This window comes from Dermacentor andersoni, chromosome 9 (genome assembly GCF_023375885.2).
Source record: "Dermacentor andersoni chromosome 9, qqDerAnde1_hic_scaffold, whole genome shotgun sequence".
In the NCBI taxonomy this organism is placed as follows: Eukaryota; Metazoa; Arthropoda; class Arachnida; order Ixodida; family Ixodidae; genus Dermacentor; species Dermacentor andersoni.
In genome coordinates this window covers 125,006,268-125,031,211 of record NC_092822.1, presented here as the reverse complement: position 1 = coordinate 125,031,211, position 24,944 = coordinate 125,006,268, and the positions used below count along the sequence as shown (strand labels likewise).

The window sequence follows — 24,944 nt, the reverse complement described above, 5'->3', positions numbered from 1 at the left end:
CGGCACGGCCGTAGTCTTGCTCCTCTGAGTCAAAAGTCACGGAGCCGCCACTGAGACTGCACTTTAAATGCGAGACCAAAGTGCTTATCGCATCCGCACTGATAACATCAAAGCGTGACTCCATCACCACCGGCCAGTCCGCACCGTCGTTGACGCTCATACACATGTCCAATTTTCGCTTCATTGCCGAAGTTCCCGCCAGTTGTTGGAGGTTTTCACCTGCTTGCTTCTGCTGTTGGAGCGATTCCGCTGGCTGCACCATCTTTGTGTCGTGCTGAACGCTGCTCCTGCAATCACTATCGGCTGGCAACGTCGTTAGGCCTAGCTTGCACTCACTACGTCTGTTGCAGCCATCGCTCGAAACCGCCAGCTGGTGGTCGTCGCTGTGTTTTTTCGGTAGGGTCAGAGCACTTTTCGAAGTTGTAGCGTGCTCACTTTCTTTTCTTGCCAAACTTCTTTTGAGTGGCAAACTTCTGACATCACTACACCCTACGCTTTCAAAATTGCGTCGTGGTTCGCTTTTCAGGCGCATCCGCGCTCCGTAGCAGACGATGCCAGCAGCGTAAGCTAATCGCAGGGCTTTAATTAGTCACGTGCACTTAATGGGCAAATGGGGTCGCATGCTGGGAATTTTTTTAGGTACGGTATTTCTAAATAGCGAATAGGGGGATAAATTAAAATGTGGCGGGAAATTGGAGTAGTAGTTCTTTCCAACGTGACCAAGATCGCCGTGACAGCATAAGTCATTCAGCAGCGGCATGGCATGAAAAAAAGCCCCCTTTTTATGCTTCTTTCTGTCAAAATATAGCTCGCGGCGGTTACATAAATTGATATTGCGGCTAAAATATTGATCCATGACGCAGGAAACTTGGTCAGAACATGTGGCAGTGTTTGTATATTATGAAAATACCACTTTCAAGAAACCCTTTCTTTTTTCGCGATTTTTTTAGTCTCCGACACCTGTGTCCCCACTTGAGTGTTACATTGGCGCCATAGCATTACGTGCTTTATGAAATTTTAGAAGAGCAAGAGGTGCTGCTGATTCAAGCATGATACTATGTACATGTTCAATGCTTAAACCTTTAAAGCACGTAGAAAATGTGGCATGCCTACTAATAAGCTTAATTAATCGGCTTTCATTAAAATGCGTCGCAATAGAGCATCTACTGATGCTTTCTTCTGGGATGACTGATAGCTTGGCGTTTACTGGTCCACCGGTTATGTGCCCTATGCATTACATGGCCTGCCCAGCTCAATTATTTTGTCTTAATGTCAAATACAATAACGGCTTTTCCCATTTGCTCTCGGATCCACACTGTGCTTTCTTCCTGTCTCTTACCATTGCAGGCCTAACATCCTTCGTTCATTCGCTCATTGTCTGGTCAGTATGCAGATGCAACTTCCTGCTTTGCTACAGCTGTTTGGCTTCTTGTACATGCTCATATTTGCCGTGTGAGCCTTAAAGCTGTAAAGTTTAGCTGCACACGATGTCTTGGATTTTTGATAACCTACGAGTAACTATTTTCTACTAGTGATGCAGAGTTCAATAGAAAGACTGCTGACTGCTTGCATGACATATTTTGTTTACTACATAACAGTTGTACTTCGTGTGGCTTGACAATCAAATTTGATTGAGGGCTTCATTACACATTGGTCATTTATACATGTGCTCATTGAAATTTGTTTCAGGACATTTGAGAACACAAACTTACTCGTAAAAAAAGAAATTGAATTATGGGGTTTTACGTGCCAAAACCACTTTCTGATTATGAGGCACGCCGTAGTGGAGGACTCCGGAAATTTCGACCACCTGGGGTTCTTTAACGTGCACCTAAATCTAAGTACGCGGGTGTTTTCGCATTTCGCCCCCATCGAAATGCGGCCGCCGTGGCCGGGATTCGATCCCGCGACCTCGTGCTCAGCAGCCTAACACCATAGCCACTGAGCAACCACGGCGGGTAAACTTACTCGTGGTAGGGAAAGTTGCTGCTTCCTGGCTGTTTCTTTTATTATTGGATAATTTTTTATTTTCCAATTAAGTTTACCTTCTAGATTTCGCGGAGGGATTCTTGAATGTATAAACATAGTGAAAATACAATTTTCCGAAAACCGACTTTACTGCTATTTTTTTGCTGTTTCAAGACCCCCGTCTCCCCTTAAAGGCCAACTGCAACGAAATTTCACTAAGGCTAAATGGCCTGTATATGCTTATCAGTGTAATCTTGGCAAAGCCTCGGGGCTGGAATTTGCCAATTCTTTTTTGTTAGCAGCCTTTAGATAGTGCCTAAGTAAACGACGTAGAGCACCTGGCAGTGAGCAGTAGCGATGCCGAAATGGCAAAAGTTTCTGAACTGTACATGACTGCCGACGTCTCAGTTGCGCCCATGCACATTGCTGGGTCAACATTTTCGAGCTGATGGTCGTTTCTTTTGGTGTGCTTTCTCGTTGCGCACGTATAGCTGTTGTAAAAATGCAAATGAGTAGCGTGGCCGTCAGTGCTTGAACATGAGCGATGATAGTGCAGTACACAATGCTGCATAGAGGAAGGCCGACCATATCTTTCTTGTCCCAGCACTGTGCTTGCAGCAGGCAAGTGTGATGCGGTCAAGCCACTGCACTCAAAGCATGTAAACTGCACTTGAGGAAGCTGCATGGGCAAAGTTGATGGAAGCGCCGCTGTTTCATTTGCGGTGGCACCCTTAGAACAGCGGCGCTTGCGGGGAGTATCGGTAGTTAAAGAGCAGACAGCGCTCACTGGTTTTTCTCAAAGCATTGGTTTGACGCGTTCTACTTGACTGCCGGCTACGTGCTACTTCTATGCTTCCTCAGTTGTCATCAGTGCTCCAGGCCCACTAATCATTCGGCACTGGTTCACAGCAGTGTTCAAGAAGGCTGCCATCCTTTACGCCGAAGAAACAAGTCACTCAGGCCGCAAGTTCGATGTTTCTGAATGGGTGGTGCGAGAGTGGCGACTGCGTCAAGGCGAAATTTTCACCTGTGACGGCAAATTAGGAATTTTCCACGTGCCGAAGTCAGGCCGCTTTCCAGATCTGTAGGCCAAGCTTGCAGCGTACGTCGCTGAAATGCATGATCGGTCCCTGCCAGTTAAGTGCAACATGCTCATGAAACAAGCCCGGATCTTCGCCTTTTAAGGACCTGTTCCGCCGTGAGTACGAGTGGCTGGTGGAAGAAGACCGCAAACTTACGCCAACCGGACCTGTCAAAAGAGCCTCCCTAACAGATGCGTGTAGTTGGGTGCATTCGGTGTGGGCTGCTGTTCCACAAGATGTCTTGGTGCAGTCGTTTGCCAAATGTGAAATTTTGCTGGACAACGACGTGCTGTGGGACCGTAGCAGTGATGACGATGGAAGCACTAGTGAATACGAGTAGTCCAGTGACCATGCCAGTTAGTAATAAATTTTCGTTATCGAATGCACCCTCGGATATGCTCTTCTTCTTTCTTTCTTTTTTTTTTTTTTTTTTTTTTTTTCCTGTCACGCGATATGGGGGGGTTGAGTTACATTCGAGTCGACTTACAATCGTGTAAATACGGTAGTATGGCATATCGAGTGTGCCAGGCAGCGACTGGTGAAGTTGTCAGGTAAACCATGTTAGACGCTAAAATTTTACCCTCTTATAGTTCAAGGCGTTAAACACTGCCTGCTGCAGTGCACAGCAAGCAAGTGCTTTGTTTGTGCTGCTGGTCAGCCGCACGTGGTGCACTCTGCTTCAGCACGAGATTCTATTCCAGTGCCAGCCACACTACTAGGCTGTGAAGCATCTCGTTTTCGCCGACGTAGTGTTGCACGTGGATCTTGTCTGCATTATGCCGGACTAAATCTGCGCCTTTAGCTTGCAACCCCAATGTGCTGTTCATCTTTCAGCCGAGACAACACATTGAGGCTCTGCTCTGTAAATGTAGACAATCGGATGTAGAAAACAGACTTGGAGAATGCTTCGCAATAAATGAACATTGCGGGTGCACCACTGGTGCAGGCACAGTGCATGAAGCAGCTACCGAGTATGGTAACCCTGTGGCTAGCAGACGTGTGGGACCTGTTTGCTGATACATGGGAAGGGTGTACAGGTTGGACCACTTACAAGGGCGATGCGGTAGTTGTCTAGGCAACAGAGAAGCTTTTGCCTGCCTGCTTCACAGTGGCACGTGCTCCTCACTGAATGCCACTTTAGTTTGCGTGCACCTGTCGCAATGTGTCGTTATGAAGTGCAGGTATGGGGTGGGGGGGCGAGTTTGACTGCTGTAGCTTAAGTGGTGGTATGCAAAGTTAGTTGACTTTTTAGTCTTTATGTCCACATGTGCGCTTCTGCTGTTTTTACCAGTATGCCACAGAATCTTGGTAGGTGTTCACAGTAATTGCTGTGGCTGATCACCCAAGCAACCAAACTCCGCTTCATATGCTGCTGTCAGTTCAGTGTGGGTGGTGATCACATGCCCTATCTCTGTTATTGCCCGTGAATACAAACGTACCAAAGGCAAGCATCTCCCGACGGCATGCTGGCGACACTCCCACCAGCTGGGCCTAACATTATTATTTATTCATTCAAAAGAACCTTACAGGCCCTATGGCAAGGGCATAAAGCAAGGGGGCATTTCAAATGGTAAGGACATAAAAAGTACAAATTTTCAACAGAAACAGTGGTACAAGGAGAGGGCCGTATTATACAATATTCAAGGCACTGGGAATACAAAGCAATATCTGAAGGCACACGAACACTTGTTACCATGAACAGAGCAAAAGGAATACTGTTTATGAAAATAATATACAACATTGCAACAATGCTCAATGAAATACATTAGACTGGGCATTTATGAACAGTATTAAATGGGTAAAGCGTGAGTAATTGACAGCGGAATGTGCCAGGGTTAGATATGGAGGCTATGTTATCAGGGAGGCCATTCCAGAGACGAATGGCATGAGGTAGTGCAGATGAATTAAACACATTTGTTTTACCATATATGTGCATAAAACTGAACTGATTATGTAATCTGCATAAAAAAGGGTGGGGTATTTGTAGTTGTAACCAGATTCGTTTATTAGTTTAAATGTACTTGTGTAACAAGCACAAAGAGTGATGTTGCGGCGGCTATCTAATGGCGGCAGTGAAGGTCTAGTTTAATTTGTATAATGCTCAAGTTTATACTGTAGTTTCGTGATATGAACAGGGCTGCTCTATTTTGTATCCTTTCCGTCATATTGTTTAGGTAATTTTGATGAGGGGACCAAATTGAGGAGGCAAATTCCAACTGTAGCGGAATGAATGTTTGGAAAGCGAGTTTTCTAATGTTTGTGAGGGCATTTTGCAAGTTGCGTCGTAGATAGCCAAGAGAATGTGATGCTTTGGTGCATGTAGAAGTGATGTGTGGGACCTGTGAAAGATTCTCTTTAACACCAAGGTACTTGTATGAAGAAGTGTGGGAAAGAATAGCGTTATTAAAGTGATATGAAAATTTAGAATTTATACATTTTTGGCTGACGCACATTACCTCACACTTTGTAAAGTTCAGTGTCATGAGCCATTTGTTACACCAGTTAGCAATAAGGCAAAGATTTGCTTGAAGTGGTAAGTGATTGTTAGTCAGTCGTGTGAATAGGATGGAAGATTATGCAGTCATCGGCACAAAGGCACATGTAGGGAGCAAACTGGGTGGGTAAGTCATTAATGTAGATTAAGAAGAGAAAGGGCCTGAGGATGCTGCCTTGCAGCACACCAGAGCTAACAGAATAAGGTGGGGTAGAAAAATTAACAGTAAACTGTTCTCAAAAAGAAAGGAAATTACGAATCTAGGATAATGTTAGTCAAGTCGTAGGGCAGATAATACATTAGGCCGCAGTAGGGCAGGCGGTCAAAAGCTTTAGAAAAGTCAAGAAAGATAGTCAGTTTGAAGGTTGCAGTCCATGTTAAAGTGCAAGTCAGTCATTAGTTCAAATAATTGTGGGTCACAGAAAAATCTCTTCCTAAAACCACGCTGATTAGAAAAAAGAAATTGTGAGTTTCTAGGTGGTTGTACACATGTAAAGCGATTATGTGCTCGCGCATCTTGCAACATATGCAGGTCAAAGATATGGGCCGATAATTGTCAAGCGAGTTAACATCTTGATATTTGTGAATTGGTATTATTTTTCCCATTAACCAATCGGTGGGTAACTTTCCAGATGCTAGGGATTGTTCAAAAATATGGTATAAAATCTTGCTTGAGGCAGCGATGGTGTTCGATATCTTGGAGTTAATGTTGTCAATACCGGCTGAAATGGATACATTGAGGTTACTAATGAGTAATTTAACGCCTTCAACAGTGATAAAAATTGGTTCCATGTATGCGGCATGAAGTTTGAGAAAAGTTGCAACCTTGGAAAAGTCCTCCCGAGTGAAAACAGATGAAAAAGAAGTGTTGGATACAACGGGGCAATCGGCACTAGAAATAGGTACGTTTTCTGTTCCATCTAAAGTTGTGGTGTTAGTATCTCTTCTCGGAGATATCCAAAATTTTTTGGGATTGGAAGTTAGTAGCAATGGTAGGTTTTGAGTATAGTATGTTTCTTCTGTGGAAGATCTCGCTGAGCAGTAATTCTTTAAACAGTCTTTGTATATCTGCCAAGCCTCAGCAGTGCGCATGCGTTTAGGCCTGTTGTACGAACGCTTCTTTCTATTCCTTAGTTTACGAAGAGACTTCCTGAACCAAGGGCTGGATTTATCATTAGTTATGGAGACTATCTGGACGTACCGGTCTACTAATGCAGTTAATTTGTCCCTGTAGAGTACCCAGTTGCCGTTTACGGATCGACACTTAAATGAAGGTAGCACTTGGCAAATGGATTCTTCTAGTTGGGAGTTAATCTCATCGTAATTTATGCTGTTACAGACAAGAATTTGTTTTGTTGTTGTGGCATACTGGCTTCGGGATGATAACAGCTACTTGAATGAGGTTATGATCACTAAAGCCGCTCATATTTGAAATGGAAATTATTGCGTCGGGAGTGTTTGTGAAAACCCAAGTCCAAGATATTGGAAGTGCATGTAGGTGCCTTCACTATTTGGAAGAGGTTAAAATCTAATATTCAATTGATTAGTTCCAGAGACGCATGACATGAAGAATGACATATGTTCCCAGTCAATAAGCAGAAAATTGAAATCGTGAAGAATATAAATGTGGTTGGATTTACACAGCTGGAGCGCTTTAGTAACACTGTCCCCCAAGTGATTCAAAAAGGAATGGTTAAAATCTGGTGCCCGGTAACAGGCCACAGTGAGTACAGCGCTGGAGAACACATGAAAAGCAGCCCCCGGAATCGACAAAATATGAATGAAGGGTTTTTTTAATAGTGATAAATACACCCCCACGGCACTTATCGATGCGGTCGTTTCTATAAATTTTTTAAAGATTATTTCCTGGCAGAATCTCATTGTTGTCGATTCCTAGATTCAACCACGTCTCCGTCAATACTATTGTGTCTGAGTCACTGTCATCTAGAAAAGCACAAAGTGTATCGCGTTTAGGTAGCAAACTTCAAATGTTAGTGTAGGCCACTAAAAGCGAGAGAGTGGCTTGCGGCAAGAAAGGTAGCTGATTATTTTTAGAGCTTGTGCTTGTATCTAGCTTTCTGGTAGATTGTATTGCGGAGTTGCTAGCAGTGTCATAGACTTACTTGTTTGTCTTTGTAGAACTTGTCGAGCACCAACTTAAAAGGCTTGTCAAGTGGCCTGGCAAAAGCTACCAGCCACATGTGTTAATGCCACACGTGGTGATGGCACGAAGTCTTCACCAATTGAAAATGTGGTCTCTAACTTTACGTGCTGCAGACAGGATACTTTGCTTGTCCTTGAATGAAGACAATATTGTAATTATGGGCTTTTTTTTTTTTTCAGTAGAATACTTTCCCAGGCGATGAACCCATTTGTGCTGCATACTGGTTATGGGATATTCGAATTTTTCTTTGCAAAACTTGATAATCTTTTCGTCAGACGTGGCCAATCTTTTTTGTCATCCTCTAAACCGAAAAGTAAGTTTGGTCGTCTTAATCTGTTTTCTGCATCATCACATCTGTACGTTATTCGCTGTAGCTGGCTTGAAATATATTGCAGAGTATTCTGAGGTTTAATCGTTTCAGTGGGAGCAGTTACGGTTGCACTAGCTTCAAGTGCAGTGACTCTCGGTAAAATTTTTTTGATTTCATCGTTAGTAGTGGCTTGTTCGTCCTTGATACCCTTAAATTCAAGCAAAGCTGACTCAGCCCAGATTCCAGTTTTTCAATTGCCTCCAGGGTGGATTCGAAAGCAGTGGACTGCGTCTTGCTCATTGAGCCAGGGTTTGGCTCAACATCTCCCGATAACATGAGAAGCAAGTTATTGAGGGAAGAAGATACACACAGCAAACACGAGAATATCGGCTTTTTAATGCTACGCAGCTCCAATGGGCACGACACTGTAATAAGACGGCAATTGCTAGTTTTGGCACATTCGGCACTGTTGAAGTAACTTACCTGGAACAAGAACAGTTGTGATTGGTGTCGATGGTTACAGTAGTGTCGTGCTTGACAATGCCGGTGGCTGGCTCAAATGTATGCTTTGATGCGCTTGCATCACTGGTATTCGTTCCCAGTTCGTGTTGCCAGACGTAGGGAGCAGTTGCGTCCAAACACGACAGGGATCGCGGCAGGACCGGCATAAGCAGCGGTGGACCATCTAAGTGTGTAAGGAAAAAGCCAGGAACCCCATGACAGTGTGGCCTGGAACAAGAGCAGTTGTGAGCAGCGTATGGTTGCAGCAGTGTAGTGCCCCTTGTTCCGTGCCACTTGTTAAACAAGCTTGCCGAGTTGGGAATTGATGACCAAAGTTGCAGTTTGGTCAACGAAAGCCATCACAGTGGCACTTAGAAAAGTGGAGGAACCACTGTTATGACTAATAACTAAAGTGACTGCACAGGTGGCCCAGACAACATTTGAACTTGGTCTGTGGTTGCTGTATTTTCGATGTCATTCACACGCAATCAGTCCAAGAAATCGAGCTAGACGCTGCATGGCATCTGAAATTTCGGTCTCCATTCTACATTAATTCTGTGGGGTAGTCGGTGCCGTGAGAAATTGTGAATGATCGAACAGATTTTTTTTATGTAGGTATTTTTTTTACTTCGCGTTTTATTTTGCGTAGACCACGGGCCCTCGGACAGCCGTTCCTTTCAACATTTGTCAATTTAAACTGACGCAGACATCCTGGTCACATGCTTTGATTCTCCGATATGCGTGGCTGCCTGGTGTACATGTTTTGCGCACGCACAGTCTTCGAGAAATTTTTTTGATATCGTAAAGTGTCTCTTATAGCACAGATATAGCAGTCCAGCCACTAAATGCACTACAGTGGTCATTGCTCTACAAGCAAGGGACGCAGACGCCCTGGGCGTCTCTCAAGAGTCTAAATTGTATGTCACTTCTGGTGAGTGGTAATGGCGGCATTATTTTTTATTTTTTCCAGTTTCGACATGAAGAACATAGATTTTGAGCATGTTGTGGAGCGTTCGCTCGCATTTCAGGCATACAGTTTCCCACAGAGGCTACTTGCAAGTTAAAATTATCTGAAATAGGGCTTTTTACGTGGTTTAGAATTTTATTTCATTGCCGCTGACATTTAAAAACTCATTTTAATAAAGTAATATTGTTGTGCCAGTGGATATAACAAACTATATTCGTCTCTTAAACCACAAAAAATACAGCATTGGCAGTCACTTGGTGCGACAGTTCAATTAAACATTACCGCAGCCATCGAGCAAAGCATCATGCAGGCCGCGTCGTTTGTAGTTGTGGTTTCGGCATTTCGCAAGGAGGCAAGATGGACATTGTCGCCCATGTCTGATCGCAGAAGCATGTCGTCTACCTTCACAGCCAAGAGAAGCAGCAGCTTGCATAATTCTTCCATAAAAAAGACAGCGATAATGTCTGTGCACAGTGCTTGTTCACCAGATCTTTGCTGGAGCACGACCTTCTGCTGGCCGCCACTGACCACGTGGGACCACGCTCTGCAAGATGTTTCCCACTTTGCCACTTGGACATTGCAAAAAGGTGCCCGAACAGAGACAACTGCAATTATTGGCGAAATGGTTTACCATTCCCAGGATGCGTTGTGATCTCACTTAGTTTTCGCTATCGCAAAAGATGGCAGCAATGATAGCGTGGCCCAACCGTATCCTATTGTGACATATTGTGTGCAAAATACAGGCCTGTTGAAAGGAGGCTGCTCTGCTAAAGTGTACCCTACAAGCATAAGCAACTGGGTGCAACTTTGGAAAATTTATTGCGGATGCAGTGGCATCTTTCGATATCCCAATTGCTAACAGTGTGGCATTCTGTTCGAACAATGGCCAGCATTACGTTGCGCAGAAGGAACGGCATTGCTGCAGTGCTGACCCAAGTTCAAGGGAATCTAATTAAAATTGGATGTCTGTGCTACCTTATAAACCTTGCAGCTGAAAAGGCAGATTGTGCCTGCCTTCAAAGGTCTACGAAATTCTTGTGGATATCTTCTAGAAAAATTCTCTTCAAGAATTCCACACCATGCATAACAAAGAGTGCAGAAAAGTGTTGAAGCACATCCTGACCAGGTGGCACTCTTTTGAAATGTTTGACCAGGCTGCTTGACCATCCGGCACTCCTTTTGAATTCTAAGTGAGGCGAAGAAGGACACCAAGAGACTCGGCTTTCTTGCATGCTATTGCATCCTAGCGGTAGACTGCACTCAAATACGATTTACAACAGAAAAAATGCTGGCTGCAAGTCCAAGAGAAAGCACTCTTCTGGACAGGTCCAGCCGCCGCCAGCAAAGAAACCCGGAAAAGGAGAGCTCTGATGGGTGTTGCGGGACTCGTGAGGAAAGAATTTGTGTTTTCTTGAGCTCGGAACCTAATAAAGCATGCTGTCTGTTCCTGCAAAACACTGCCAGTGTTTTTCAAAAGGTAAACCAGTGTTTGCAGGCACGGGCACCTCGGATTCCTGTGTTGCGATCTCACCTGCTTGGTCTGCTCGAAGACGTCCTGTAAAGATTTGTGAATCGTAGTGTTTTGAAGCAGCAGGGTAACGTGCTCAGCATCGGGTACCAGAGCAGGGAAGCTCAGGAGGACAAAGATTTAGTCATTGGCCTCGAAACTAGTTGTTTAATTCCAAACTTCAAGCCGCAGGAGCAGCAGGAGTTTTACAGTGCTGTACGAAATTACTTCACAACAGCACGCGACTACATCAGCCTCAAGTTTCCATTGGAAAACTCTACTCTGCTACATACAGAGGTTGCTCATCTGAAGGCCATATAGATAGCATGTTTCTCAGAAGTGTTCTTTTTGTTTTTTTTTGTCGAGCAGTTTCCAGCCATGTTGCCGCAGCATATGTGTGACTTCAAAGCTCTTGATTCTTTAGGAAGGGAGTTTGTAAAGCTGCAGGCTTGCACCATTTCTGCAGATGTACTGAACGATCAGAGCAGACATTCAGTGGACATCTGTCTTGTAGCTGAGAGGTCCAGATGGGATGCTAAAGTTCAGCTGTATTGCACAAGTGATGCTCGGTATTTTGTCAATACCACACAGCAGTGCAGAGTACTAGCAGCAGTTTAGTAGTGTGAAAAAGAAAAAAAAAACGGAACACAGTTATGCTTCTCCATCTGTGATAAGACTCTTGGAAACGTTTCTTGCAAACTGTCAGAGAAATGGATCTTGGTATAATCAAACATATAGTGAACATTTGAAGAAGGCGAAATCAGCTGAAACGAAATGCTTGCAAAGGTGAGTCCTTGATGTTCATGTGATTGCGGTCATTTGCAAATGTGGAAATAACATTCTAGTCAAGTAGTCTTTTGTGGAAAAAATCTCCCGGATTTGGTTTCCCCGAAATATCGCAGTACAGTCGAACCCGACTATATCGAACCCGTTTACATCGAATTATTCTATATATCAAACAATTTCTGGTCACGGTATAGTTACAATGAGTATATATAGCAAAAATTACGCTTACATAGAACAAATATTGCAGTGACTCCCAATATATCGAACGTCAAGCAGCAGAAAAGTGCCCCCAGAAGTTGGCTTTCCCTCGCGGTGGCGGGGAAACCCGGCGGCGCGGCTCCATCCAACCGCTCTCCCTACCGTGACTGCGCTGTCACGGTAGGGAGAGCAGTAAGGTGTCCTGTCTCTATGAAAACGATGCCAATCCGAATCCACAATATACCGGCATTCCCATGCATACCACAGCGCAGCAGCGCCAGATTTCCCTCTAGGTAATGTAGTGAGAAACTCTATGGCCCCAACCTTTCCTTCCCATCAACAAGAATCTCCTTCTCTCTTTCCTTTCTTTAGATCACTATCTATCGACACTCCCCAGCAAAAAATGATCCTGGCCTGCCTACAGCGCTTGCTCAGACAGCCAATCAGAGGCTCTTGCGCGCTCTTCATGCAAGATGGCGAAAGTGCGAGTCGTCTGGCTGCTTCTCTGGTTTATCGTGTTTGCACCTTGTGGGCCTTCTCCCGCAGTGTTGCCGTGATGAAGCGGCAGAATTCGCCTTTCGTCGTGAAGATAGAAATCATAAATCGCGTCAAACGCGATATCCCCGCAGCATACAAGATTCCGAGGAGCACTCTCAGCACGATTAGGGCTAAAGTGGCCAGACTCAACCCGGTGCCCATGGCGCCCGACGCGTACACACGGCCGTGTACGAGGCGTTCTTCATACGTGCCGGTTTCCGCGTGCTCGGTGATGACTAAATTCTGATGAATGCGACGAAGCCATTGCCGGTGTTGCCGAAGTTTGGAGCGAGCTGTCAAAATTTCCGGGACATTCGAATCAACGGTGGACGAGTTTGTGAGTGCAGATGATGGTGTCGCGACGACGGTAGATCCCGAAACGAAGACTACATCGCCGACATCGTACTGACTACAAATGAAAGTAGGCACGTTGAGGAAAGCAACTACAATCCTTTGCCCACATCCTCCAAAGTGATTGGTGCACTTGCCTTAGTCCGGTGCTTCTGCGCGAATGCGGAAGGTTGCGGCCTCAGCTGCTCGGACTCCTTAGACAACGTGGGGAAGTACATGCGTCGCAGGCAGCGAAATTGCCCAAGCAGAAGAAAATGCAGGACTAATTTATGCGAAACTAAGCTTGTTTCGTCAATAAAGTGATTTTATAAATGGTATGTGCTTTTATGACATCCAATTATTTAGCAGGCTTATATCGAATTATGCTCTATATCGAACTGATAGGCGTTTTTTTGCGAGTTCGACATAGCCGGGTTTGACTGTACAACAATCCCGCATGAACGAAATTTGCCGCAACGTAACCCCACATATTACCTACTTGCGCAAGGTTAGTAGGCTCCAAAGTGTCCTCAAATGTGATTGCTTTGTACTAAAATTGCATAAAATAGCACTGCATTACACTTGCGTGGGTGCCGCTATATTTGTTTAACAAAAATAACCAAGCGCCGGAAGTGATCACGTGCGCTGGAAACATGTTATGGCTGCCATCTTGTTTGTTGATCGCCCATTTGAAGTGGTACTCTCATTGCATGCCTAACGCAGTGCCTAATTTGTGCCTCGATGAGAAAAATGCTACAAAACCAAGGAAATCCTCGTCCTACCAATGTGGAATTGTTTATGGCTCTTGAGATGGCGGTCGCAGAATGGAGTGCCACGCATCGGGCCGTGATTGAGCAATCGTGCGGGTATACACATCCCTGGCTTAAAGAACACTGGTTTTGGTGCCACCAGATGGGCATCGCGTGTGGATTCGGTGCTGGATGTAAATTAGCATGAAGGGGCTGTAGTCTCGATTGATTGCCTTTAGGCGTACGAGGTATGATCACTTTCGCTCTCGAGACCAGACATGTCTATTCCTGCGGGTGACAGCGTGCGCTGGAGAAATGCAGCTGCGTGTGTGGAGCGCTATTGCTGTGCGTCCGGTGCAGAGTTACACAAAATTTATCAAATGTGGTCGTATCTCCAAAAGCAATTGACCGAGAATACTGCTCCATGGCAGTGCTGCCACTGCTGATCAACGCATGTGGCATATTTTGTACTGTCGGCATTGCGGTTCTTTATCCTGGAGCAACACTTCCAAAGTAGGCTAACGGAATTCTGGCAGTAAAGTTTCATTCTGCAACGCATTACCTCTTTGTGCTGTCTCACTTCACAATGAAATTATCGCGAAAGCTAATTTTTTTGCGTTCCCCGCTGATTTCGGTATTGCAAAGTATTAGGCTTTGAAAAAATTGTGCGAGAAACTGTGCTTCAATCTCCTGTCCCTCCACCTCTCATTAAACATTTAAATGTTCAGTTGTAAAAACTGAATATTTAACAAAGTGCACTACTATCCCTGTCCTACTGACACTCGCGAATTCCATTTAACTCTTTTGTCTTGACATCAAAGGTGTTGTGCTTTGTGTCACATGGTCTCCCTTGCGCGAAGGAAGTTAAATGCAGCAGTGACCATTACGGCTCGATGGAGTACTCTCATTGCCAGATGTGGCAACTCACAGCTGGGAAAAAAAAACCCATTAACTGTCTCACTTACAAATTTTAGCATTATTTCTTTTTTGCCTTGGGTTGCCATGCTGTATCGGGAAATGTCGTTTTGCCATTTTGTTTGTTTATCTGCTTGTCACTCATCTGGAAGCAGCTGAGCTCATCGCAAACACAGGCACACGCATAGGCAGCGCAGAATTACAACTCGAAGCGCACCGGTTGAAGCGTGCATGAAAGCAAGTGTGGTTAGCATCACTTTCAGCTTCACTATCCTTGAGAAACAAGCCTTACACTAACATACAGCGAACTTTCTTGCTGTGATTTTATTAGACTACATAATGCATTAAAAAAAAAAACTACCTAGAGATTACTTGAATGATGACTTGGATGAACACGTGTAAGCGCAGCAGCAGCACCGTTCCCCGTGCGGTGCCCCTCGATAGCTCGTACTGTGCTGTGCAGCACGGCCACAACTCCGTTGCCGTAAATCTCCAAAGGGAGTTTCATGCTCAACAGAGCTCGCGGGTGCCCGTATGACAGGGTTATAGGCCTACCTGACGGTTGCCTCTGCGGCTGTGGAAACTTTTTAAGTGTAATGTTAAGAACTTATGCCTCGAATCCCGAACAAGACAGTTAAGTTCTTGCCTCATTTGTCGTAGGGTATTCAGCTCATACGCACAGTAGGCAGAAGTATGAGACTGGCTAAGGAGACTGAAGGGACCACAAATGCATCCACTGCCCCTGGTTGATAAAGAAGGAAACAAGTTGGGAGACCAGGCCAACGCTCTCGGTGAACACTTCGAGTGCATGTCTAGCTCCACTCACAATTCGGAGAACTTTCTGAAGCGTAACGCAATAAAGGAACTTGAACCATGGTATCGGAAATGTATCCCTAAACGATCCTTATAACCATCCTGTTACCATTGCCAAACTTAAAGCTTTCTTATCAGCATGTCAGAGCTCTGCACCAGGCCCCGATAGAATCATGTACGATATTGTCGCAACGTCGGAAGCAGAGGTCATAGAGCGCTATTCAGGAGGCACAGCAGCGGGTTGCCTTTTTAATACCGAGCGCAACTGCGACTTTTTCTTCTTCACCGCGCCTTGGCAAATGCGCTCATGGCTACTCGCGTTGTCTTCTTCATTGGAGTACCGGAGCGCCATTTGCATCCCTCCTTTTGCGTGTGTGTGCGATTCTATCCTGTTGTACTGTGTCCCATTACCCCGTTGTCCCGATTAAATTGTGCATTGGGACGATGCTTCCTTCGAAGGGACGCAACTGCCGCGCCAGTAGAAGTCCCTGGACAGGTAAGGGAGCTACATTCCAGCGATTGAGACTGTATGACACGTGCAGGTGGGCCAGGTAGTGAGGTGCATCTGCCTGCTGAACCATGCCATTCCCAACACCAAGGACTCGCTCTCCTGCCAGATCATCATCCCTCAAAAGCAAGTCAACCGAAACTCGGGTGAGACACTATAGCCACCTCCACTTTTAAGGGAGGACGAGGGGATCAGAAATAACGTTTTTGTTTCTTGACAGAAAGGGCTGAAATTTGGCACACACACTGCACATTGCAATAAAGAGACAAATCTAAAATTTCATTGGGATATCTTCATTAGTTTTTGTTTTATAAGAATTTATAAGTTCCTTGCTTGTGGAAAGCCTGGCACGGTAACGAAACACGATAGGGAGCTGGGAATACTTTGCATGTTTGCCCAAATGTCTCATCTACACCAAGACAGTGTTCAATTTTTTTTTAGTGCGCTAATAATTTTTTGCTCAACATATCATGCACATGACAGTGCTTCACTGCTTGGAGCCTCGTAGTTATTGTGAAATAATTAAATAATGGAAAGATAAAGAAACATTTCAAGACTGTCTTTAAGTACAGCACAGCTTGTGGATCGCAGCAGAACAAACTGGACCAAAATCGGTCCAGCCATTGTTGTGCTACGCTTTCCATGAACAAGATGATTGAAAAAAAAATGCAATTGAGAAAACTGGCTGCAAAGTTTTAAAAGCACTGCAAATTTATTAAAAAGCACCAGGGCTGTAATATTTTAAATCATTGCTGTCAGGCATCTTCTTACACCTTTGCCTCTTTGGTGGGCTTTGGATGCCTTTTTCAAGTGTTCTTTATCCTTTTCTTGAGCCCTCTGGAGTAGTGCATGACCACCATTTTCACTGCCAGACCGAGCCTAGTATTGCAGTGTACACCCACAGAACGCTGTTGGCATCTTAGGCACAGAGTTTTAGCGATCAAAGAGTTCATCGCGGAAACCTGCACAACTATGAATTCAGTCACAAGGGGCTGAAATTTGTTCCGATCCATCAAACTGAACTTCCGCTCAGTTGCGGATACTGTGCGAAGGGAGTAGCGAACGCTGCATGCCTGCGCTTCTACAGTCGCCGCTGACACAAAACGCAGCTCGAGGCGTGTCTGAATCATGCGACGTTCGGGCAATGATTCATTTGGTGAGCCTCGAGTCACCATACTGTATGTAGCTCGTCGACGGTTTGGGCTCACCGCAGGCTTCGTGTCCCTGCCGCACGATGCGTCGGGAACAGTACACCGTCTCTGCCCGCGATGGTGACCTTCGACCCGCATCGCCTCCAACGTGATCTCAGTTGCTAACTCACGCGGCCGTACGCACAGGTGCGAGAGCCTCCGTTGGCACCTCTTCCAGTGGCTTGGTTATCAGTGTCGATGTCACAGGGCGATTGTCGGCTTCGCTGCTAGAATTGCACGGTGCAAGATAACGTGGCACGTTATCCGCATGTTCAGTCAGGTGCTCCGCTTCTCCCACTGGCCGCCTTCTTTTTCTCACTGTAGGAGGCTTGCGCTTCCGTTTTCCGGAGGCATGCTTCGTTTCAAATTTCTTTTCGAACGAGCGACGATCCATCACTGACCTGGGAGCTTTCATAAATCCGAATTCTGCGAGTGTCAAACGAAGAAAGACGCCGGCGTGGTTTTCAAAGCAGACAACTGCGGTCCGCTGCGGTTGCCAGCTTGCCCGCTGCTGCAGCAGCAACCAATGGCGAGACGCCTTTCAGCACTGCAACCAATCGGAGGCCCGCTTTCGTCGCAGGGCCCGTGTGATCACCCCTAGCAGACCCGCACTTCTTTTGTGTTTGTGTGTTTGTTACAAGATGGCGACGACCGAAGAATTCAGAAACGGAATGGCGAAGCTTCGAGCTTTCGAACAATACCAAGGTGGTGGCGTTCGGTGGCGGGAAAGCGAGTTAGGGCTCCGCGAACTGCGGTGATTTTACACAATTTAAAGCTGTTTTCTCACCCTACGCACTGATAAATTAATATTTTTAGGGCACTTTTAGTGCGTTTTGAGCCAAACCATTTTGATACAATGTAGATTAGGCATTGCAGATACCGAAACACGTCATTGCCAAAAATCGATCTTGCGATTTTCGCTATCTGATCCCCGCGTCCGCCCTTAAAATGAATTGCAGCATAGATAGTAGGGAGCTTTAGTTTAGGGGACGCAAGCGGCTTGCGTACGCAAGAACTAGGGACGATGGTACTGCGCATGCGCAGACCACAACGTCTACTTGCGTCCTTGGGTTGTTTGGACGGCCGAAAACATCGCTGCCCCTAAGTAGTCACAGTACCCACGTGACTCGTGGTGTAGGAGAACATACGAGTAGCTAGCGGGTAGATAATCTAATAAATATTTCACCAAGTGTCGACAGACGTCGTTTTTATTTACAGTAAAACCTCGTTAAACCGTACCCGCTTAAACAGTAGTTTCGGTTTAAAAGTAGTAAAGTAAATTCCCCGACTCAGCGGCCATTGAACATAATGTATTTTGTATCCGCATAAACCGTACCAGCTTATTGCGCACGCATCGGTTAAAATGTAGCGTTTCCACTTTTTGTCGCGCAAACACGGCGGTGCGTCGTCTCCATCGGGCGGCCCAGCAGAACGAGCCTCAGAGATCGGTACAACGGCCTCCAATCGCCCTGTGCGTTTGCACGTGAAGCCGCATCAACATCAACATCATTTCGACGCCGTGCCAGAGAGCGTTGTGGCGTCGTGCAAGCGAGGACTCGCTTCATGCCGAAGCTCGGATAAAGAAGACGCCGGGTGCTCAGCATAGAAGAAAAATTAGACATTGTCCGTGCTATCGAACGTGACACGAAGAAGTCGGCGCTGGCCCGCCACATGGATCTGCTGCTGACTACAGTGTGTGGCATTTAGAATGCGAAGTTGCTCGGCAGCGCTGCTGCGACAGCGAAGAGATGTCGGCTACGAGGTTCGACTTTTCGCCATCGTTGCCTCTGTTGTTGCCGAAGTGTCGACTAGCGACAGTGATGAGGACGACGCGGAAAACGACAGCACGCGCGATTCAGGCCCGACAGTGGCATAAGCTGCGCGCTACGTCAGCCTCATGAATGCAATCGTCACAACGAGAACAGGGGCGCGATAACTTAACTATTCCAAACCAAAAGTTTTGCGAACTCCGGCACCCGGCAATGAAAAAGGTGCCCCGGGACTTAGGCAGCACTACTGCGCGCGTGCACGGAGAATACGTAACGCCAACGAGGAATCTGCCGTGCGAGTGTTTGTCGAGAGGAGGGGGCTGGCTGAGAAGCTGGCACGCAGCTTCAGTAAGTTTGTGGCCGCTGTCATCGTGCTAGGCCGCCGCGGCATCAAACGAAAATAACATTTTTGTCGCGCGAAGTGAATAAATACTGCATGTTTTTTTACTCTTTCATCACACTCTCTCTGAGTTCCGTTTTCAACAGGTAAGTGGGCGATCTCATGCTATTTCGGTTAAACAGTACTACCGTTTAGTACGTAGTTTTTCCGAGCTCCGGCCGACTACGGTTTAACGAGGTTTCACTGTATTGGAGAGGTTTAGCGTGTCCGGTATTCCGATAAACGCAGTGGGGGGCGTTGGGGCGGAGCCATAAACGGGAGTGGCCTGCATGGTGCATCCAACTGGCAGCGCAAAGCACAAACAGACAAAAGCAGCTAATATTGCTGTAACCAAGTCTATTCTACTTCGCTGCTGGTGTAAATTTTCGGCACTGTTGGCTGGTACCTCAGAGTTAGAATCTCCATCATTGTGTCCTACAGTTAAACAATCGGGAAAGTCACTGACTGGCTCCAAATAGGCGATGGCAGTTCGTGGGGCGAAGTGCTGGTATTCACGACTGAAATTAGTCACTAAAATCTGAGCAGTCCGTGACGACAGCTGCAAGATGCCGCGGGCTACGCAAACCTTTAGAGCCAACAAGACTGACAGATTGCCTTCAGCGATTCCGAGATGGGGAGGATCATCGTCTGTTTCCACAGTGATCAACGCAGTACTCCGGGGTGGTAAAGTAGCACAGTCACCCAAAACGCGTAACACCTTGGACTGTGGGTGGGAGTCGTTTGAATGAGTTGCGTGTTCGCTGGAAAAAGTGACAAGCAACTTGCGAAGGCTTATGATTGCGCCGTACTCCCGAAGAAAGTCCATGCCGAGTATGACCTGCCTAGAGCACTTTGCCAGTATAATAAATGAACCGACAAATGTGATCTCACAAATTTGTACCCTCACAGTGCATTTGCCGATCGGCGTAAGAACATGACCGCCGGCTGTACGGAGCTTAGGTCCTGGCCACGGTGTCGTCACCTTGGGAAGTGCAGTAACCAGCTGTCCACTCATGACAGAATAATCGGCACAAGTATCGACAAGAGCAGTTACCGGGTGGTTATCTACAGAAACGAGTATGTCGGCTGAAACAGGTTCACGGTTTTCGAAGGAAGGTGTCGAAGGTACGCAGTCGTCGTTGTCGTTATCGTGGTCGTCGTTGTCGACGCCGGCGTCGGGGTGTTGCAGCGGAGGATCTTTCGAAGTGCGTTGGACAGCGGCCCCACCCCCAAAGGTCGCTGTTCTTAGTTTCCCCGACTTGGGCTCGTGGGCCGGTTACCCACGGAAGCGGAAAACGTAGTGTAACGGCTAGGTGACGCCGATCGTCGAGGAGGTGGTGATCTTGACTGGCGCCTCTGTGGAGACGGAGATCGGGTCGTTGGCAGGGACTGTTCAACCGGTGGGAACTGCGCGTACGGCGACGAAGGTTGACTGGCCAGATATTGCTGGATTTCTCACGGGCGCTCTCCCTCACGTGGGCGACGAGCGCCAGGGTGATAGCCCTGGAGTCCTATTCTTCGGTAGTAGCAGGCACAGTACAAGTGGCCCGCTTCGCCACAGTGGAAGCAGAGTGGCTGATAGTCAGGTGTGTGCCACACATCTGACTTTCGCGTATTGATTCTGGGGCTCGTGGACCCGTACATATTTGTACGTGAAGCTTGGCCCTGGAGGTGGCACAGCGGTTCTTCAGAAGAAGGCGGGTTACGATGGTTCCCGGGTTGCGCATAAGTCAGTACGGGGGTGGCTTCAGGTCTGGTTTGCACGAATGGCTGTGCCACCTGGCGGACTTCTTCGCGGACGATATCTGTGAGGGATGTTACGGTCGGTTGAAATCGCACTACCTGTAGTCGATCGAGCTCCTCACGCACGACACTACGTACAAGCTCTCGAAGCGCATCGGTGTCATAGGGCAACGAGAGAGAAGATGCTGATCCCAGGCTGATTTGGCGATCGTAGACCAAGGAGCGTTGCTGAAGGGCTCGCTCCATTGTTGTCACCTCACTGACGAGCTGTTCTTTCACTGCACGCATCAACAGGCGTACTTTCTTCGCTTCTGTGATGCCAAGGTCAGCATGCTTGAAAAGCCGCGACATGTCCTCTACGAACATGGCTACGCTTTCGTTTGGCCTTTGAACCCTATTCTGAAGGGCTTGCTCTGCTCGCTCTTTTCTTGCGGGGCTGCTGTACGTATTGCGTATCTGCCGTTGAAATTCTTGCCAGGTGGTGATGGATGGCTCGTGGTTAGCGAACCATGTTCGGGCAGAGTCCTCTAGGGCAAACTACACGTTCCTTAACTTTTTCTGCTCGTCCCAATAATTGACGTCAGCCACACAATCAGGTGTACCAGTCGTAATATGAGCAGTAATATATCAGGTGTGCCAGTCATTAGCAGGCTTTACTGCTGTGTAAAGCCTGCTAATGACAAGGTACTTATGGCAGAGAGTTGGGCTTGTTGTAATTTAAACAGATGCACTCTAGCACGTAAGAAACACGAAGGTGCAGCGACAAAAGGACACTCTACCTTTTCTGTTGTTCTTTTTCTCTGCACATCTTCATTTTTTTATTTTTACCTGCTGGAACATGTCTTTCGTAATAAAAGTACAATTGCGAGCTCTACAGCTCTGCCAAGATTGCTTTGGGTAGTATATACCACATTATAGTCGACCAATTGTTCAAACGTGCTTGATAATTTAGACGCCATTGCGGCACTGCCTGTGCCCTCAGGCCAATGAATAAGGACAGCTAAAGTTTAGGATGCTAAAACCCTTCGCAGTCAGATCTTTGACTTTTTGCCATGACTGGAGGTTTGAAATGCAGTTAATTGAAGTCACCACCACTGGCATTTTGATAATTTTGAAGCCTAGAAAGAGTGCGCCAGCACTCTCGCTCACCAATCTGCAGGCAACTGTAGTCGTTTTGTGCTTTTGTTAGGCCTAGCTGTTTTGATATTTGCTATCAAGCTGCCTGCTGTTCGGCGCTGTGTTTTTCATTTAAAGGATTTGCTGCTGTCGGCAGTGGTGCCGACTACGTCTGCGTCATCCTCGCCTATGGCATCGAAGCATGACGGACATCTAAAGTATTGCGCTAGGCCAGTTCCTGAAAGTCAGCTTGGCTGCGATACAGCACCGTTATGCATTCAAGCATCCACGATTTATTCCTGTGAAGTATGCCAAGAGTGGAAATAGGCCACTTTCATGGGACATAAAATGCTCGCACCCGCCATCTCCTGTCCTAGTACCAGCACCGAGACGCCTAAAGTGTTGCATAATGGCGCTTCCCGAAAGTCAGCTTTGCCGCAATACAGCTATTACTTGGTCAAGCGTATGCCAGTAATAAGGTTAAGTATGCCAAGACTGCGAAGTGGTCAGGGGGCATAAAATCTGTTATCTACACATGCATGCACCTGCAGTCTTCTTTCGCAGTACGAGCACCGCAACACCAAATAATTGTACAGACGGGCCTTTGAAGCTATTTACGAGGTGGCTTTGGCAATTTGAACTCATGCTACACAGTTCTGAACAGATTCGACAGCGTATCTCAGATGTAAGTGATGCGGATTCTCCGTGGTGGCTGCATACTCTAGCTTCATCCTTTTATAAGTCAACAGCTCTGTGTAGGGGAGCGTTATGCAAGTTGCGTTTTACGAATCCTAGTGCTTCAGGGGAAATCGGCGCAAATCATTTTTATACAGAAGCTTCGAAAGAAACCACAACTGATGAACTTAAGGCTCATATCGCTAACATCCTGTGCAGTAAATTCATGGAACATGTAGTTCTCACACGCCTCACGAGATACGTGGATGGAGGATGTTACCCACATACCATGGTTGGATTTCGACCCAAGTTATCGATGCAGGATATTATGCTCAAACTAAAACATCAGATCATAGATGCAGGTGAAAAGACTCTGGACACCAAGGCAATACTAGGTCTCAATCTAAGGCCTTTGACACCGTCACGCACAAGGAAATACTACGAAATCTCCAAAAGCTGGATGTAGGACGTAAAACATACATGTACATCAGACTTCTTGACGGATCATACTGCAATGATTTAAATTGGGAAATCCAAATCAGAGGTACTCAAACTAGGTAATAGTGGTACCCCGCAGGGTTCAGTCCTAATCTCCCTTTCTATTCAACGTGGCAATGACCGGTCTTCCTGCGAGACTTGAGAAGATAAGACTCGGATACAGCCTATACGCGGACGACATCACCCTTTGGGTGGCGGGTGGAAGCGATGGGCATATGGAAGAGATCCTTTAGACAGCAGTAAACACGGTCGAAGACTACATCAGAGACAAAGGACTGAGATGCTCGTTGCAAAAATCATAACTTCTCCTCTATAGACCCACATGCCGGGGTCGAAAAAGGATTATGGAAAGGCCAGGCATTGTGGTCACAGTAGAAGGCACCACGATACCGATACTGGAGAGCCTGAGAATACTCAAACTCCGCATATTCGAAAACAACCATAACGGAGAAACCATTAGACTACTTGACAATAGTGTTCAACAAACAATCGGACTAATAAAGCGGATATCCAACAGGCACTATGGCATGAAAGAGTCCAATCTCATCCGATCAATAGAACCATTCGTAATCAGTCGTATATGTGGTCCCTTACCTCAAGCTCTACACTGTGGAGAAAGCAAAGATGAATGCATTATTAGAAGGGCATATAAGCAAGCCTTAGGACTTCCGGCAAATACGTCAAACGAGAAGTTCGTGGCACTCGGTGTGCACAACAGACTAGACGAACTTATTGAGGCCCAGAGAGTAGCGCAGTATGAAAGGCTTACAGAGTTTGACTTGAGACACATCTTAGATGACATGGGAATAACCTACGAAGCACAGCACAGAGTGCGGAGAGCAGGGTGTCTACCACCGGGAAAACCGAGAATTCTCAGTGATTTTGAGTAGTCGGGGAAAGACTCAGGGAATTTGTGCCTCTATCAGGGAAAATTAACTGTAATTTTATTGAAAGGGTCAAAAGTCGCGGTAATGCTGGCTTGAGTAACAAGCAGGAATCGTAATGAATCGTCTTTGACGCCCTGTCATCGGCTGGAGGAGTTGAATTGTCAGTGTACAGACAACGACAGACTTTCCGGACTCCCAATAATTTGTATGGCTTCGCGGCACCACCACGTAGCCCATAGAGTCAATGTATTAGAACGTCTTAAATTTCGGACACAAGAACTCTTCGCTGTCCGATTTTCGGATGTTTTGCAGTGACTGCAGGTCCGAAACGGCATTAACGCCACTACTGCTGCCATTATGATTACCTCGCTGCCTCAAATTGGTGCTCACATGCAGATCCGCTGGCAGCCGTAGCCACCACTGCAGCAACGCTAGGCCTAGCTGCTTCGACGTTTGCTATGAAGCTTCTTGCCATTGGGTGCCGTTTTTTTTATTGAAAGAATTGCTGTCAGCAATGGCACGGACTCCGTCTTTGCAGTCCTCGGGATTGGCTTAGAAGCTTGGAAAGCACGGAGCGTTGCGTAATGCCAGTTCCCGAAAATCAGCTTCGCCTCGGTACAGATATGTTACTTGAAGCATATAAAAGTATTGCAGTGAAGCATAACAAGCGTGGGAAGGGGCTATTGCCACGGGATACAGTATGTATTCCTTAATTATATATGCGTGCACAGAGTATTTCCTGTTACAGTACGAGCACAAATATGCCTAATACGTGTACTGACAGGCTTGCAGAGCGTTTTTGAATGTGCCTGTGACGGATTGAGCTCTTAAGGGCAGTAAATGACATGCATTTATTTT

The 24,944-nt window shown here is 46.4% G+C and overlaps 1 protein-coding gene across 1 annotated transcript in view; it reads left to right on the top strand.

Moving 5' to 3' along the window:
• Positions 1-24,944, top strand: part of Gdi (GDP dissociation inhibitor) — a 107,613-nt gene that overhangs the window by 65,082 nt on the left and 17,587 nt on the right. Inside the window, exon 5 of the mRNA XM_050177240.3 lies at positions 15,864-15,975. Coding sequence (XP_050033197.1) covers positions 15,864-15,975 — 112 coding nt within the window. The remainder of the gene's footprint in view (positions 1-15,863; positions 15,976-24,944) is intronic.